Source organism: Mastigoproctus giganteus, chromosome 14 (genome assembly GCF_048544385.1).
Source record: "Mastigoproctus giganteus isolate SK-2022 chromosome 14, ASM4854438v1, whole genome shotgun sequence".
Lineage (NCBI taxonomy): Eukaryota > Metazoa > Arthropoda > Arachnida > Uropygi > Thelyphonidae > Mastigoproctus > Mastigoproctus giganteus.
In genome coordinates this window covers 100,118,635-100,135,553 of record NC_143588.1, presented here as the reverse complement: position 1 = coordinate 100,135,553, position 16,919 = coordinate 100,118,635, and the positions used below count along the sequence as shown (strand labels likewise).

General features: G+C 38.3%; 1 protein-coding gene across 2 annotated transcripts in view; it reads right to left on the bottom strand.

Moving 5' to 3' along the window:
* LOC150075441 (uncharacterized) overlaps window positions 1-16,919 on the bottom strand; it is a 135,530-nt gene that overhangs the window by 98,348 nt on the left and 20,263 nt on the right. The window contains exon 1 of one of the 2 annotated variants that reach the window (XM_090389213.1): window positions 7,881-7,987. The exons of the other annotated variant lie outside the window; for it this stretch is intronic. Within the exon in view, the coding sequence (XP_090245339.1) occupies window positions 7,881-7,883 (3 nt within the window). The 5' untranslated portion in view covers window positions 7,884-7,987. Of the gene's footprint in view, window positions 1-7,880; window positions 7,988-16,919 lie in introns of those variants that run through there. 2 annotated transcript variants of the gene reach the window in all.

Genomic DNA, 16,919 nt, shown 5'->3' with positions numbered 1-16,919 from the left:
GTCAGTCTGAAAATGTTCAATTTTCCCACCTTCATTAGGTTTTAAGTGTGTAGTACTATTGCGCAGAAGTACCAGGTTTTATCTGTGGCGTGATAGTTTACCTTGCTGTAGGCAAAATCTAATACTTTGCATTCCTGAGAGTGGGCTGGATGTTATTTATAATTTAAAGCTTGGAGAATTGTATATTTTTGCTTGTATTATTTTGGGAAGCAGATACAATATATTAATTTAATCCAAAAATGAAAAATAATAGAAATAAATTGACTTTGTGGTATTAAAATTAAACTAAAATAATAGATCTTAAAATTAAACATGTTATCCGTAGGGGGTGGACTGGCAACGCCTGTCTAAGGCATGACAGCCCTGATGTGCCCTTGGGGATAATTATTTACAAATATATATAGCCTCTTTCAATGTGAATATTAACCCTGTGGTTTCTCGTTATGTTTCATGCTTGTAAATAAATCTTGTTTTAGTGGAATGCAAAATACCTGCATGGCGATGATGAACTGTGTACAGTAATACCCCGACTTACGCTACCCCGACTTACGCGAACTCGGAGTTACGCGGTTCTTGATTTTTTTCGTTTGGCCGCCCACTATCTTCAAGGTCGTTTTTCATATGTTATCGATATGCGGTGCGACGGCGGAGAATGAGAGCGAAAGATGAACAAAATTCAACTTTGCTGCTTTTATGACACATTTCACCGTAATAACGTAAAAACCAACACAATTCCAGCTATCGGTATAATCGCAACTGCAATTAGATCGAGTTCACTAGCAGAAACGCAACTGGATTTTTATTGTTTTATGGTAGTAACCCCTAGAAATTGAGGTGTTAATAGTGTATCTCTGCCTCTATGGTGTTGTTTATTCAGTTGCTACACGCGCGCAGCTTTGTTTATGCGTATCAAGCGTGCCTCCTCGTTTTGTAATTGTGCTTTATTCCCTAAAAATGAGTAAAATGCTTAAAAGGTGTGAAAAGGAAGCATCCTGGTGAAGACACTGCAGATTCAGAGAGAAAAAGAAAAGCAATTATCGATAAACAGAGGCGGACTGGGTCAAAAATTCTTACCCGGGAAAATTTATAGTGGCCTCATACTATGGTTTATGGCCAAAATCACACTGGCCCACCGGGGTTTCCCCGGTAGGGCTTATGGCCAGTCCACCTCTGTCGATAGAGAAAAAATATGAAATTGTGAAACGCTTTGAGCGAAATGAAAGACCATGTGATATTGCACGTGCTACAGGCCTAAATGAAGCAACGGCGAAAAGCACATGACAATTGCAAACTCGACAGGTTGAAAATTGAAAAGGGCTCAATTGTAAAGGGCTTAAAAATTTTAGAAAACATAGACTCCAACGAAGAACGCATTATAGCTACAAAGCAAGGAATAAAAAAATTATTAGCTTGCAACGAAGAAATTCTGCGTGAAAAAAAGAACGCGCTGTGTCGTCAGACGAATTTGTTAGATTTTATGAAGCCATCGACATCGAAATAACTTTTTTACGTAAGTCATTTGTTTTTTTAATACATATTTTGTATTAATATGTATAAAGAACTGCAATTTTATTAATATTTTTCTTCTAAACTAGTCTTTTTGTTAGTCCTTGGTCCCAATTAAGCAAAATTTATATGTATTTATATGCAAAGTTGTACACCGACTTACGCGAATTCGACTTACGCGATTTTCGTCGGACCCACCTATCGCGTAACTTCGGGGTATTACTGTATTTACATTCATGGTGTTAATAACTCTGCTAGTAGGGATTTGGTTTTGGACATCCGAGTACCGTGCAGATAGGTGACGAGCCTCACCTATGTGCAATTAACCTGGGGTTCAAATGGGAGCCAATTCACAGCTCTAATTGGAGCTGTTTATGTTCCATGGAAAAATTTTTTTCTAAGATACTATTAGGATTAATGTTAGTAGGTTACTGTTTGAGTTTAGCTTGTGTGGCTGCATTTATGTGGTGTCTGATGTCAGGTATATTGTTTTTGATGAGGGTATTTTTCAGTTTTATTAAAGATTCCATAATGCTTTCTAGGCTTTCTATTTGTATAATTCTGTTGGTTTGGTTTCTGATCACGTTTCCATGTATATTTTTGGCTAATTTAGTTTCCCAGTTAGTTAGTTTAATAGCTGGGAATCTAAACCGGTCTCTTTTATAGTAGTGTTTGGTGTACACAAAGTCGTTTGTTATTGTGATTTGACTGTCTAGGTATGTGGCTTGTAGGTTGCTTTCTATGTTGGTTCTTTCTACAGTCAGTTCTTCGGGATAAATTTTTTTAGCCATATTGTCGAAATCTGCATAGTTGATGAAAAGGACATTGTCAATGTACCTGTAGTATGCGATGTCTTCTTTAATCTTATTTTCATAAAAGTGCAAATTGAGGTTGGCTATGGAGCAAGAACTACTTGAACCCATAGCCACGCCTCTTATTTGCACATAGATACTATTACCCATCTGTATGTAGTTATTTTTCACATTAAGGTTGACAAGGTCTATCCAGTACTGTTTTTTTACATCCTAGTTTATCTTGATGTAATATTATATGTAATATTCAGATAGTACTTTTATCAAATTGTCGTGTAATGTGCTGGTGAACAAGTTTTTGAAGTCATATGTGTACAATTTGTGCTCCCAAGTAGTACCGTAATTTAATAAGTAATAATGTAAAAATAAGTAAAGTATGTATGTACACACACACACACACACACACACACACACACACACACACACACACACACACACACACACACACACACACACACACACACACACACACACGCGCGCGCTTTTTTCCCTTGATGTAGTAAATACAGTTTCTTTCACACTCGTGTGGCATTTTAAGTTAGGGCAGAATTTTCAGGTAAGTTAAAGAATTATTTTTATTCACATTTCCATGTGAGACAATAGTTCCACAAGTGAAAACAACAAAAGATCAATTTCTTAACATAGCAGGAGTAAATACATGCACTGAAAATATTTTAAGAACATATACATTAAATTTCTAAATTTCAATACACAAGTTTAATTAAGTCCCTCAATTAAATTCGAGTAACCATTCAGAAATTTAAGATGAATAAATAAGTTTCTTTTCACATGTCTGATGCAACTTGTAAAGACAGAATGATAGGACATCAAATGCAATGACAGGAAGAATTGTAGCAACTTTTTATCAACCAAAATGCTTGAACTACTACAGCGTTTAGTAAGTAATGTCAGTAAAAGAGATTATTTCTCACAATGGGAAACTGGCATTTAAAGTTCTTATACCACTAATATCATAATTCTAATGCTAAAAACACAGTGATTCAGCTTAAACATATGGGATACTACCATAATTTAGAATTCAGTGGGTCAGATGCAAAAAATAAAGATGGGCACCATGTATTTGTGAATAGGTTAGAAAGAAAGGCTTATCAAAAAGGTTAAATTCTTACTGATGATCCTTCTTTTAAAATTGCTACCACTTTTACTGTTTGAACAATGATATAGGCCAACGGTGGGCAAATGCGGCTCTTCGTTGAGTTAAGTGCGGCTCCCATTGAAAATTTAAATCCTTTTTTTTTTATTATTTCAGAAATTTTTTCAGTGAATCTTGTTAAATTATAAAAATATAACTAAGTAACTAATATTTTGTTATACGGATTTTATGTTGTGTTTATTTTTTTTTTGTCTAGATATCTTGCTATTTTTATTTTGATTATAAATAAATCCGTGCGCATTTACACTGCTGGCGCCATCAGTGGACTTGTGCGTAAAAAGTTACGAGTGTAATTTTTCCGCGCCGTAAATTAATTTAATTATTTTGTTTCAATTTCAGACTTTGGAATTAAAGTTATTTAAATTTTTTGATAACATGACCTCAGAAAATATCAAAAAACGAAAATACGAACAAGAAAATAGAATCTTTCAAGAAGAGTGGGTAGAAAATTTTGCTTTTATTGACAATAATGGAAAGTCGTCGTGTCTTATTTGTAAAGTTACAATTGCAAACTACAAAGTAAGCAATTTACGTCGACATTACGAAGTAAGTCATCCCCACTTTTCAACTCAATATCCATTAAATTCAAAATTGCGAACAGAGAAACTTAAGTCCTTGCAATCTGGTCTTCATAAGCAACAAGGACTCTTGTCTTCTTTTAGTCGCGAAGATGACAGAGCAAACGAAGCTAGTTTTTTGATAGCTTGGAATATTGTTCGTGCCAAACGTCCATATGGAGAAGGAGAATTTATTAAAAGAAACTTGGAAGAAGTGGTTAAAGTTTTGGATCCAGATAATACAAAACTGCATAAATTGATAGCACAGGTTCCTATGTCACGCCGTACAACTGAGCGTCGTATTGGTGCAATTAGTAAAAATGTTGAAAATAGTTTGATGTGTGATTTGAAAAATTGTACAGCATTTAGTTTAGCTCTCGACGAGTCTACAGACATTCAGGATGTTCCACAATTGGCCGTTTTTGTCCGCTATGTATCTGCAGACGTAAATGTGAAGGAAGAAATGTTAGACCTAGTAGCTCTTATCGAAACAACTCGCGGTATCGATGTTAGAAATGCGCTTGATGAAGTAATGAATAGGTTTGAATTGCCTCGTGATAAACTTGTAAGTATTGTGACTGACGGAGCGCCTGCAATGGTAGGTTAAAACCAAGGTCTCATTGGTCTTTTAAACAGCGATCCTAAAATTCCACGTTTCTTACCTCTTCACTGCATAATTCACCGCGAGCATCTCATAGCGAAGTACTTCAAATACGAAAATGTGTGGAAGATTGTTTTGCAGATTTTGAATTTAATTAGAACAAATGCCAAAACACATCGTCAATTTAAGAACTTTTTAGAAGAGTTGCGAGGGAATGACGAAACAGATGAATTGCCCAGTGATTTATCCCTATGGTGTGTTGTAAGATGGCTGTCAACTTACAATGTTTTGGGCCGTTTTGTGGAACTCCTAAATCCTATCATAACATTTACAAAAGAAAAAGGTAAAAAATACCCAGAATTAAAAAATGAAACTTGGCTTTCTGACTTAATGTTCCTTACAGACATTATAGAACATTTGCAAACACTTAATTTGGCTTTACAAGGAAAGGAAAAAAATATTATTGATTTGTCACAAACTGTATTTAGTTTTGAAGCTAAACTTCGACTTTTTGTGTACGATCTTAAGAACAAATATTTAATCATTTTCCACGAGTAAAAGCAAATATAATTAATATCAAAGAAGAAAAGTTAGACGAATACAAAGAAAAATTGGAAGAATTGCAAGCACATTTCGAACATAGGTTTGAAGATTTGAAAAGTTTGAAATCTACATTTGCATATTTTGTGAACCCATTTATTTGTGATATTATTGAAGATGGATTTCCAATTTCTGAAATAATATTTGTTGAAAAAGCGGCTGGGCAATTGGAGTTATTAGAGATGAAAGAGGATCAGGCATTGCAAATGCAGCATAAATCTACTAATGTAATTGAATTTTGGAAACTCGTGCAAGAATCAAAATATCCACATTTAAAGAAAGCTGCTTGCCGTCTAATTTCAATTTTTGGTACAACATATTGCTGTGAATCTTTGTACTCCACAATGAAGTTTGTGAAGTCGAAATATCGTTCACAGTTGACCAATCATCATCTCGCTGAATTGCTGCGAACGGCTTTAACAAATTTTACACCAAATTTCAAAGATTTGACCAAAGGTCTTCGTTAAATGTTATACTTTTTATTAATGCATTTTTATTATTAAAATTTTGAAATAATTATTTTGTATTTTCTTTCTCTTAATTATATTTTCTTATATATGTATACTTTACATAGCACTTAAGGCTTGTGTAGAATATGTAATCATATTAATTAAATTAAATTAAATTTGAATTTGTGTATTTAATACTATGTAACTATGGTGTGGCTCTTTATAATATATGAAAAACCGGAATGCGGCTCTCAGTGACCTCATGCATGCCCACCCCTGATATAGGCATAACAGATTTCATCACATACAAACTATAAATAAATAAAACAGTAATCAAAACATTTATTCTATTTTTTTTTAATTATCCATTTTACTCCACTAACCTCAGCTGTCTTTGTCACATGAAAAAGTAACTTCAGTGGAGTCCCTCGGGGTTCCATGATGAGCCCCTTAATGTTTACAGTATTTATAAATGATACTGATGAAGACATATCAAAGTTAATGTCTAAGTTTATAGATGACACAAAAGTCGACAGGGTGGTTAATGACAGGAATCAAAGCATACCACTGCAGAAAGATCTTGATAAATTTGGAAGATGGGCGGAGAAGTGGCAACTGAAGTTTAACATTAGCAAATGCAAAGTACTACATAAGGACAGCAATAATCCCAGAATAACATACCAATTATGTGGTACCATACTCAAGTTGATGGAGAACAGCTGAAACCAAGGGGTAAAATTCAACAGTATAACATGAAATTCTCAGAGTAGTGCAGATGGGCTGTCAGAACAGTTCATGGGGTTCTGTCAATGATATACAGGAACTTCACCAGCAGGGTCAATAGAGCTGATTATCCCATTATAATAAATAAATTTTCTGTTTATACTCCGGGACGACCAAACAGTCAGAGGAGTTCACAAGATAGACAGAATACAAGAAACAGCACCGTATTCAGCAGTCACGGGCTTGAACCCCGGTCACTCAAGGCACGTGTACTTATGCACCCGCGAGCCTGACCACTAGGCTACGGCGGCCTATGGTTAGGCCACACCTTGAGTATGGCATACAGGTCTGGAAAGCTCATTTTAAGAAACGATGTGGATTGTTGGAATAGGTGTAGAGAAGAGCAACCAAATTACCCAAGAACAACAAACGGATACTCTTACCACAAAAGACTTGGGTTCTGCAAATTGCAGTGCTTGGAAACTAAGCACTTGTAAGGAAAAACTTATTGAAGTATTTGAGGCTTTAAATGGTTGGAGTAAGCTTGATGATGGTATTCTAACACTTTCTCAGACATGCACAAATTCAAACTGAAAAAAGGATGGCTGCAGGAACTGTCCATCCATGTATTAGATGGGAGAAATGTGGGTAGTATTGTTGCTGGTTTTTTTTTTTTTTTCAGATGCTGCATAACAATAATAATAATAAATTCGTTAATACAAAGTTGAAAATGATCAGATGCATACATAAACATTCCCATCAGTTCCCCCAAAATAATACAATCAATATTAGCTTTTGTGTGAGTACACACGCCTTTTTTTTTTTACGCTAATGAGAAAAAACTGAGTCAAATTAGTCAAAACAAAAAAGCATCCAATGTTGCCCTAAGCTTCGGCAAACTTAATTATGACAACTAAAAATCAGGTAAGGTAAGGTAAATAACCATCATACTACTTACTAAATGATAAAAAATATGCACATCATTAAATATTCAAGATTATCTTCTGGGCAACATGTAAATGCAAAACAATCAGTTCCTTGTTTCGAACTCGCAATCATATGTCATTTAATTTAATGTTAAATGCTAAATATTACGGGTGTGCGCGTGTGGGGGGGGGGAATCATCCGTTAACCCTAAAACAATACCAATGAGAATACATTCCTTAAACATTAGTTACAGCAATAGTACTTAAATATAATATTGATTGGACTCAGAAAAACAAAGCAAAATAAAATAAATATGCAGACATATATTTTAGTTACAAATATTCCACACTCATAAAAATAACACAATCAACGGCCATTTCGCGTACAAGACAGTCGTCATTTTACGTCCAAATACCAATGAAAGAAAAACCTTGATAACGCTGCACACAATGAAAGAGAACACCTGGAGGTACTGATTTCTTACTATAATGAATTTTTATGAATTCTTATAAAAAGCATTAATGTTCTTACCATGTTTATAATTGAAGAGTTCTCTATCCTTATTAATTTAAATCACAAACAATACCCGCTCGTTTCAGATAAGAAAACTGCATCTAGATATTACAACTACCACTAGGGGGCGTTTTAGTATAACCACACAAAACGTCAAGGTAACATAACATGCACGCTATTATATTTAAGAATGTCTGACAAATTCCATCTAATCAGCCAATAAAACAAAAAAAAATTTTAATTATAACTCAAGTACATGATCTCAAGATGACAAGTTTGTCAAAACAGTTGCTTACACCTTGGCCCTTTATTGCTCTGCAGATTTAATTTGCCGGTCGTTGCAAAAAAATAAATAAATAAAAAATAAAAAAATCCAGAACAGCGGTTCTAAAACTTTTTGGTCTCAGGACCCATTTACACTCTAAAAAATTATTGAGAACCCTCAAAATCATAGTACACTGGTGTGCAAAACTTGAGGACCAACACTATTTCTAAAGGTTACAACCACAAAATCTTTACTTAAGGTACGCTTTACCGATGAGAGTAGATTCAGTCTCAGCAGCGATTATGGGCGTCGGCTAATCTGGCGAAAGGTTGGCACACGGTATCACCCCGCAAACATGACTGAAATGGATCGATATGGCGGTCGAGGTGTTCTCGTCTGGTAAGGCGTTATCTTGGATGGACGTACACAACCCAGGATACTGGAAGGCGGTACTGTAACCGGTGCACGATACTGTACTCAAGTAATCCTTCCCCATGTGTGTCTGTTCCGCGGTGCCATTGGCGCAGAGTTCGTGTTTAAGGATGATAACGCCACATCCCATCGCACTGCAGCTGTTGATATGCTTTTGGAAAGTGATGACATTGTTCATATGGATTGGACTGCCCGTTCCCGCGATCTAAATCCTATCGAACACATATGCGACGCTCTGGGGAGACGCCTACCGGCACGTCCACACCTACCAGAAAATGTTCACAAGCTGAAGATAGCGTTGACAGAGGAATGGACGATGTTACCGCAAGAACTTATTAACAACATTGTTCTAAGTATGGACAGACAGTGCATAGCCTGTATCGACATTAGGGGTGGCCATATCTCCTACTGAGGACCATCTCTTACCTTTGTTCCCTCTTTGTCAGTGATGCATCTGTATTATGGCAGCCAGTGCCATGTTGCTATTTTTGAATAAAATCCCTCTGTACCGTTTTGTTTCCGTTGTTGTGTCGGTGTTGTTTCCTTCATCATTTCTGTACTTCCCGAGGTTCCTTTGGTATGCTTTTCCCATATACAGGCCACTCCTATGAGAAGCTACAGGAAAATAGTGCCAAGAGTTAAATTTTGCACACCAGTATATAACGTCTTAGTATTATTATGAAAATAGTTTTGGCCTCGTGGATCCTCCTGAAAGAGTCTCGCGGACCTTCAGGGGTTCGCGGACTACACTTTGAGAAGAAATACTAGTTGGTGTCCTGAAGCGGCACACCCAGAAAAAAAAAAATAAATAATGACCAGTTAATGATACTCGAAACAGAAAAGCTATTTTCGCCATATTATGGTTTCCCAACAGCGTGATACAGCAGATAATAAATATAATATATACGCATATAAATATCACAACAAAGTGCGCCAAAGGCAACAAGTAACTTTTTTACCTTTTTCAGGAGCGTTCGTACATACATATGCTAAGCATGTATTGTCTTCACCATGTTTGTCCGTCCACGTGTAACAGAGGGTCTACCAGCGGACAGATTTACATAAAATTTTGTATTTGGGCTTGTTAAAAATTTTTGTTGTGCCATATTACCACAGGGGCTCACATTTGGTGAGTATGGGGTGGCACCTAGGATCCTGAGCTGGATATCACCATCCTTCTCTTTCCTGACGATTCCCTTTTACTCTCACTCTCTGTCTCTCTCTCTCTCTCGGGGTATCTATGAAATATTTTTTTTTGGCTGGTGCAGCAAAAGCCTCAGGCTTCCTTGCACCATATAGCTAAATATTATAATAATATATCAAATTCACTAGAATCTGACAAACAGAAATGCGGCAACATTTCTTTTTTGTACACAATTTGTATGAAAAAAGATTTCATAGGTTAAATATAGTTTTAATGCAGTATTATTAGCTTTAGACAGTCTGTGCACGCATCCGTACATTACTATGCGAGCCTCGTGAACATGATGTGAATATTATTATTATTAGCCATATGGTTCAAAGGAAGCCTGAGGCTTCTGCAGCACCAGCCAAAAAAAATTTCCCGAGTTACCCTGTGTGCGTGAGAGAGAGAGAGAGAGAGAGAGAGAGAGAGAGAGAGAGAGAGAGAGAGAGAGAGAGAGAGAGGAAAGAATGATGATATCAAGCTCAGGACCCTGAGTGTGCCAAGCCCATACCAGAGTAATAAATAGGTTAACGTTCAGTTTATGGTGATTACCCATGAATCTGTGCGACAAGGAGCGATGGGCACGTGTAGCTCCGCCCACTGCTTCTCACTAATTTTTTTTTTTCTTTTTTATGTAAACCCCAAACACGAGAGGTATTAGAACCTATAGTACTTAGTACCCTGCTTGGGCTGGAGGTTGAGAAGACGAAAGAAGATATTTGTTGACATTGGACTTGGACTTCTGTAGACTGTAATTTTCAAGAAATACGTATGAAGGAAGGTTGTTCCAGAAAATGTCAGTTGAATGAATAAACGAGAAAGATGAAAAGTTGGTTCTGTGAGTTTGAAGTAGAACAGTAAATTGATGTTGCCTGGTGGCGACACGTGTTCGGACTGTTTTGAAAGAGACAGGGAATTATAGAAGCCAATTCAGAAGAACAGTGCCCATGGGAATATCTGTAGAAGAGGCATGCAGCAGAAACAGTACGTCTATGAGACAGCTTGATTGATTGATTGATTTTGATTTTATTCGCGCAAAAACGACTACGGTTATACTGCGCCTATGAGACAGCAAGTGGAGAGATTCTGTTAGAGATGAATCATTAATAAACTTAACTGCCCTCTTCTGAACGGAATCAAGAAGCCTGAGAGAGGTTTTGGGGGGCACCACCCCAGTTGTGGGAAAAATATTCCATGGTAGTACGGATTTCCGATTTGTAAAGAGTGAACAGCAGTTTGGAAGAAAAATAAGCGAGCGAAAGAGAAAACCAAGTTTTTTAGATGCAGAGGAAGCAATATTTGTAATGTGCTTGTGCCAAGAGAGATTAGAATTCAAGTTAATCCCCAAAAGAGATATCATTTTGTCTAGAAATCGGAGTGTCACCAAAGATAAGCATAAGCACACAAGAATCCTTTTTGCGAGATATAAGACAAGACTGAGTTTTAGAAGGATTGAAATCAATTAAGTTGTCTTTGCCCAACTGGAGAATAACCTGGAGGTCGGCATTTAAGGAATTGGTAGCAGATTTTCGAGAAGTTGAAGCTGATTGAGTAGGACAAGGTGCCTCAAAATGGAAAGGGGAATGCAATGTGCTATCATCGGCGAAAACTATGGATAGGATTTCCAGTCAATGCAAGAAGGTCATTAATATGACCTTCCAGTCAATGCAAGAAGGTCAGAAAAATGCATGGCGTGCATATAAATTATCATGCGACTAAGAAGCCTATGGCAGATATAAGCTAGTCTGTAATCAGGTCACAAAGGACGTTAGGCAGGCGAAGGCAGATTACGAGAAATCCTTGGCAAAAGATGCTAAGAAAAACAGCAAGGATTTCTTTACTTATATATACTCTAAAAGGAAGGGGATGAATCTGATTGGTCCACTTGACATCGATGGTTCTACTGTTGATGATCCTGCTCAGATAGCAAACAAGCTGAATGAGTATTTTGCATCTACATTCACACATGAGGAATTATTAAGGTTTGAAAATGGCACAAGGTTATCAAATTGTAGCAGGATACTTAATGATTTTGTAGTAACTGAAAGCAAAGTGGAGAAGAAATTATTGAAGTTAAACATAAGAAAAGCACCTGGGGTGGATGGGATCTATCCAGTTATATTAAAGGAGGCGGCAAAGCAACTAAGCAAACCCTTAGCCATAATTATGAGAGCATCCTTGGATTCAGGGGAGGTCCCCACGGACTGGAGATGTCCGTGGGGACCTCCTAGCGTTGAATACACCTCTGGCATTCCCCTCACACATGAGGAGTTATTCAGCGAGGGGAATACCAGAGGTGTATTCAACTCTAGCAGTAAGCTACAGAATCTTGAAATAACTGGGAGTAAAGTGGAGGAGAAACTGTTGAAGATAAACACAAGAAAGGCACCCGGGGTGGATGGGATCTATCCAGTTATATTAAGGGAGGCAGCAAAGGATGTAAGCAAACCCTTAGCCATAATTATGAGAGCTTCCTTGGACTCAGGGGAGGTACCCATAAACTGGAAATGTGCAAATGTGACCCCAATTCACAAAGGAGGATCAAAGGCTGACACAAGTAATTATAGACCTTTGAGCTTAACTTCTGTTCCAGGAAAATTAATGGAGGCACTGGTTAAAGAAGCACTGCAGGATCATTTAGACAAGACTTCAGTTATAGCTCGGACACAGCATGGTTTTGTTAAGGGGAAGTCTTGCCTGACCAATTTGATTGGATACTATGATGCAGTCACAAAAGAACTGGATGCAGGGAATAGCTTTGATATTATATACTTGGATCTTAGAAAGGCTTTTGATACTGTTGCACATGGAAGACTGCTACACAAATTGGAGCAGTGTGACATTGGAGGCAAATTGCTGCTATGGATAAAGGGGTGGTTGAGGGGGAGTAGACAGAGAGTGGTAATCAATGGACACTGCTCATCGTGGACTAATGTTATTAGTGGAGTCCCTTAGATCTCAGTGTTGGGTCCTTTATTGTTTTCTGTATTTATAAATGATATTGATGATGGTATATCAAGCTTAATGTCCAAGTTTGCAGACGATACAAAGGTAGGCAGAGTTGTCAAGGACACTATTGACACTATGCTGCTGCAACAGGATCTGGAAAGGTTGAGCAGATGGGCTGAGAGGTGGCAAATGAAGTTTAACATTGACAAATGTAAAGTACTACATATGGGAAACAGCAACCCCAGAGCAACGTATCAACTCTGTGGTACTACGCTGACAGTGGTAGAGAATGAAAGGGACCTGGGGGTGGTTGTGCAGGCAGATATGAAGTTCTCTGAGCAGTGCAGACGGGCTGCAAGAGTAGCTCATGGAGTATTGTCAATGATATACAGGAATTTTTCCAGCAGGGATAAGGAAGTAATTATTCCCTTGTATAAGGCAATGGTCAGGCCACACCTAGAGCACTGTTTACAGGTCTGGAGGCGTCATTTCAAGAAGGATGTAGAGCTGCTGAAACGAGTACAGGGAAGGGCAACTAGGTTGGTGAATGGGACAAAGGGGTGCTCTTACGAAGAAAGGCTTAAGTTTTGCGAATTACAGTGTCTGGAAACTAGGCACCAGCGAGGTGATCTGATAGAGGTGTACAAAGCCTTGAATGGTTTGAGCATGCTCAATGCTGATGGGATTCTTCCTCTAGCTCAGAAAATCACCTGAGAGGGCATAAATTCAAATTGAGGAAAGACAGATGTAGGATAGTCGTGCGGAAATTTGCCTTTAGCCAGCGGGTGGTTGGTTGGTGGAACAGACTTCCTCCCTTGTAGTGGAGGTTGATAGCCTAAATAAGTTTAAGGCTCAGCTGGACATGTATTTTGAACGAACAGAGGGGTGAAGTGGAAGTGGGTTTTTTTTTTTTTTTTTTGGCTGATGCTGCATAAGCTTGCTTTCTTGCATCAAATGCCTCTACTAATGCTAATGCTAATGCTAATGTGCAAATGTATCCCCAATTCACAAAGGGGGATCGAAGGGTTACCGGGTAATTACAGACCAGTTAGTTTCACTTCTGTTCCGGGTAAAATAATGGTGTCACTGGTAAAAGATGCACTGCAGGATCATCTAGACAAGACTGCAGCAATAATTCAGACACAGCATGGGTTTGTTAAGGGAAAGTATTGTCTGACAAATTTGATAGGATATTATGATGTGGTTACAAAGGAACTGGATGCAAAAAATAATTTTGATATCATATATTTGGATTTCAGGAAAGCTTTTGACACTGTTTCGCATGGAAGACTATTGTACAAATTGGAACAGAATGGTATTAAGGGCAAGTTGCTACAACAGATAAAGGGATGGTTGAGGGAAAGAATACAGTGGTAATCAATGAGTGCTGCTCTTCGTGGACTAATGTTATTAGTGGAGTCCCACAGGATTCGGTGTTGGTCCACTGTTGTTTTGTATATTTATCAATGATATTGATGAAGGTATATCAGGCTTAATGTCGAAGTTTGCAGATGATACAAAGGTCGGCAGGGTTGTTAATGACAGTAATGGCAGTGTGCTACTGCAACAGGATCTAGATAATTTGGGCAGATGGGATAAGAAGTGGCAACTGAAGTTTAACCTTGACAAATGCAAAGTACTGCATATGGGTAGAAGTAACCCCAGAGAAACGTACCAACTGTGTGATACTACACTTAAGGTGGTAGAAAATGAAAAAGACCTGGGAGTAATTGTGCAGTCAGATATGAAGTTTTCTGAGCAATCCTGATAGGCTGCCAGGGCAGAATCATGGGGTTTTGTGAATGATATGTAGGAATTTTGCTAGCAGGCAGAAGGAGGTGATTGTCCCTATGTATAAGGCAATAGTCAGGCCACGCCTTGAGTACGGCGTTCAGGTCTGGAGGCCTCATTTTAGGAAGGATGTAGATTTACTTGAGCGTGTACAGAGAAGGGCAACAAGATTGGTGAGGGGAATGAAAGGATCCTCTTACCAAGAGAGGCTTAAGTTCTACAAATTGCAGTGGCTGGAAACTAGGCACCTGCGCGGTGATCTGATTGAGGTATATAAGGCCTTGAATGGGTTGAGCACGCTGAATTCTGATGGGATCCTTCCATTTGTTCAGATTACGAACCTAAGGGGGGGCATAAATTCAAATTAAGAAAAGACAGATGTAGAACAGATGTGTGGAAATTTGCCTTTAGCCAGCGGGTGGTTAATTGCTGGAACAAACTTCCATATGTCGTTGTGGAAGTTGACAGGCAAAATAAGTTTAAGGAGGAACTGGAGAGTCATTTGGAGGGAATGGTGTGATTTTTTTTTTTTTTTTTTTTTTTTTTTGGCTGATGCTGCATAAGCTCATACACTTGCTTTCTTGCATTACATGCCACTACTACTACTATATACAAGAGGAAAAGAGGTGGGGGAAAGAACTGAACCTTGGGGAACACCAGCATTAGTGGAGAAGTTGGAAGACAGAGATCCATCTACCATCACCCTCAGTGAGCGATCACAGAGAAAACTGGATAACTAATTACAAAAAACAGTTGGCAAACCATAAGATGGAAGCTTGTTTAGAAGAGCTTTATGCCAAACACGATAGAAAGCCTTTGAGATGTCAAGAGCAACTGCTTGTGTTTCACCGAACTTTTCCAGTGAATTAGTCCATAAATGAGTGACATAGGCCAGAATATCACTAGTGGATCGACACTGACGAAATCCATACTGGCGATCGTTGATGAGACGGGAGGTTTTTAGGTAGTTTAAGAGTTGGCGGTTAATTGATTTCTCCATTACTTTAGAAAGAGTAGAAATAATTGCAATGGAAGGGATTTGTCACCCTTTAGTAACTGGCAGGATATGATCACATTTCCAGAAGGAAAAACACCTTTGCAATAAGAAAGGGAAAAAAGCGGCAAAGAACAGGAGTAAGTTCAGAAGCACAGGTTTTGAGAACCTGTGCTCCTGAACTTACTGAACTTATTTACTGAACAAACAAGTGGAGAAATACCATCGGGACCTGGACCTATCTTAGCATCAAGTTTCGTCAAAGTCCTTCTGACATCCTTTTGACAGATGACCACAGGAAGCACTGAATGGAGCGTGTTGGGAATGGTGGGAGGTGTTTTACCAAGATCATTAATACATGAGTTGGAAGAAAAATGGGATGCTAGCAGGTCAGCTTTATTCTTAGCTGAAGTGACAACAGAACCGTCTGGTTTGGACACGGTGGGAGCAAGATGGGCAAAAGTTGCCACCAATAGCTTTGGCAAGAGAACAGAATGCTCGGCTACCATTAGGACAAGAAGCAAGTTTTCTACTCTTAGCCTGTTCGAACTCTAGTTTGGACTGATTAATAACTGCCTTACATTGCGAGATTTTGGTGTAGGTAGAAAATGAAACTCAAGGATCAGAAACAAGCCAATTACGATATGCAACATTCTTCTCTTGAACAGCCTTAGCACATTTATTGGAAAACCAATGTTTAGATAAAGCACGAGATTTAAAAGTGGAGTGTGCGATAAAGGATTCCATTCCTGCAAGAATAATTTCACTGACACGATCTGAGCAAACAGTGACATCAGAAGTTTTGAAACAGTAATCCGACCTAGGAAAAAAATAAAATAAATCTCGCAGGTCATCCCATTTTGCATTCTTGTAATGCCAAACAACACGAGGTTGGGAATAGCCATGAGATAAAGGCTCCATTGGAGAAGAGACAATCACCAAGTTGTGGTCTGAAGTGCCTAAGGCCCACTCACTTCAACAGTGTACTTAGAAGGGTTGTTTGTGAGAAAAAGGTCAAGCGTGTTGGCTGTATGATTAGGATTGTGCGGTATTCTTGTAGGTAAATGAACAATCTGTGCAAGGTCATTAGTAATTGCAAAAGCCTCGGCATTTCGACCAGCTCGGTCGGTGTGACTAGAAAACTGAAGGCAGCTGGAGTTGTGAACATTAAAATTACCAAGGAAAATTACCTCACTGTTAGGAAAGTTGGACTGGAGAAAGTCAAGTTGCAAAGAGAGGAAGTCAAGGAGCTCCAAATGATTAGTGGAGTTGGAATGACGGTAGAGACAACAGATGAATTTGACACACTGAGGTAGAGAGATTTTAAGCCAGGGAAGATCGAAAAGCGGAGATTCCATATTACCAAGTCTCTGACAGGGAATATCGGAACGGACATATGCACAAGTACCACCTTTGAGGCGAAAGGAATCATACAGCGAA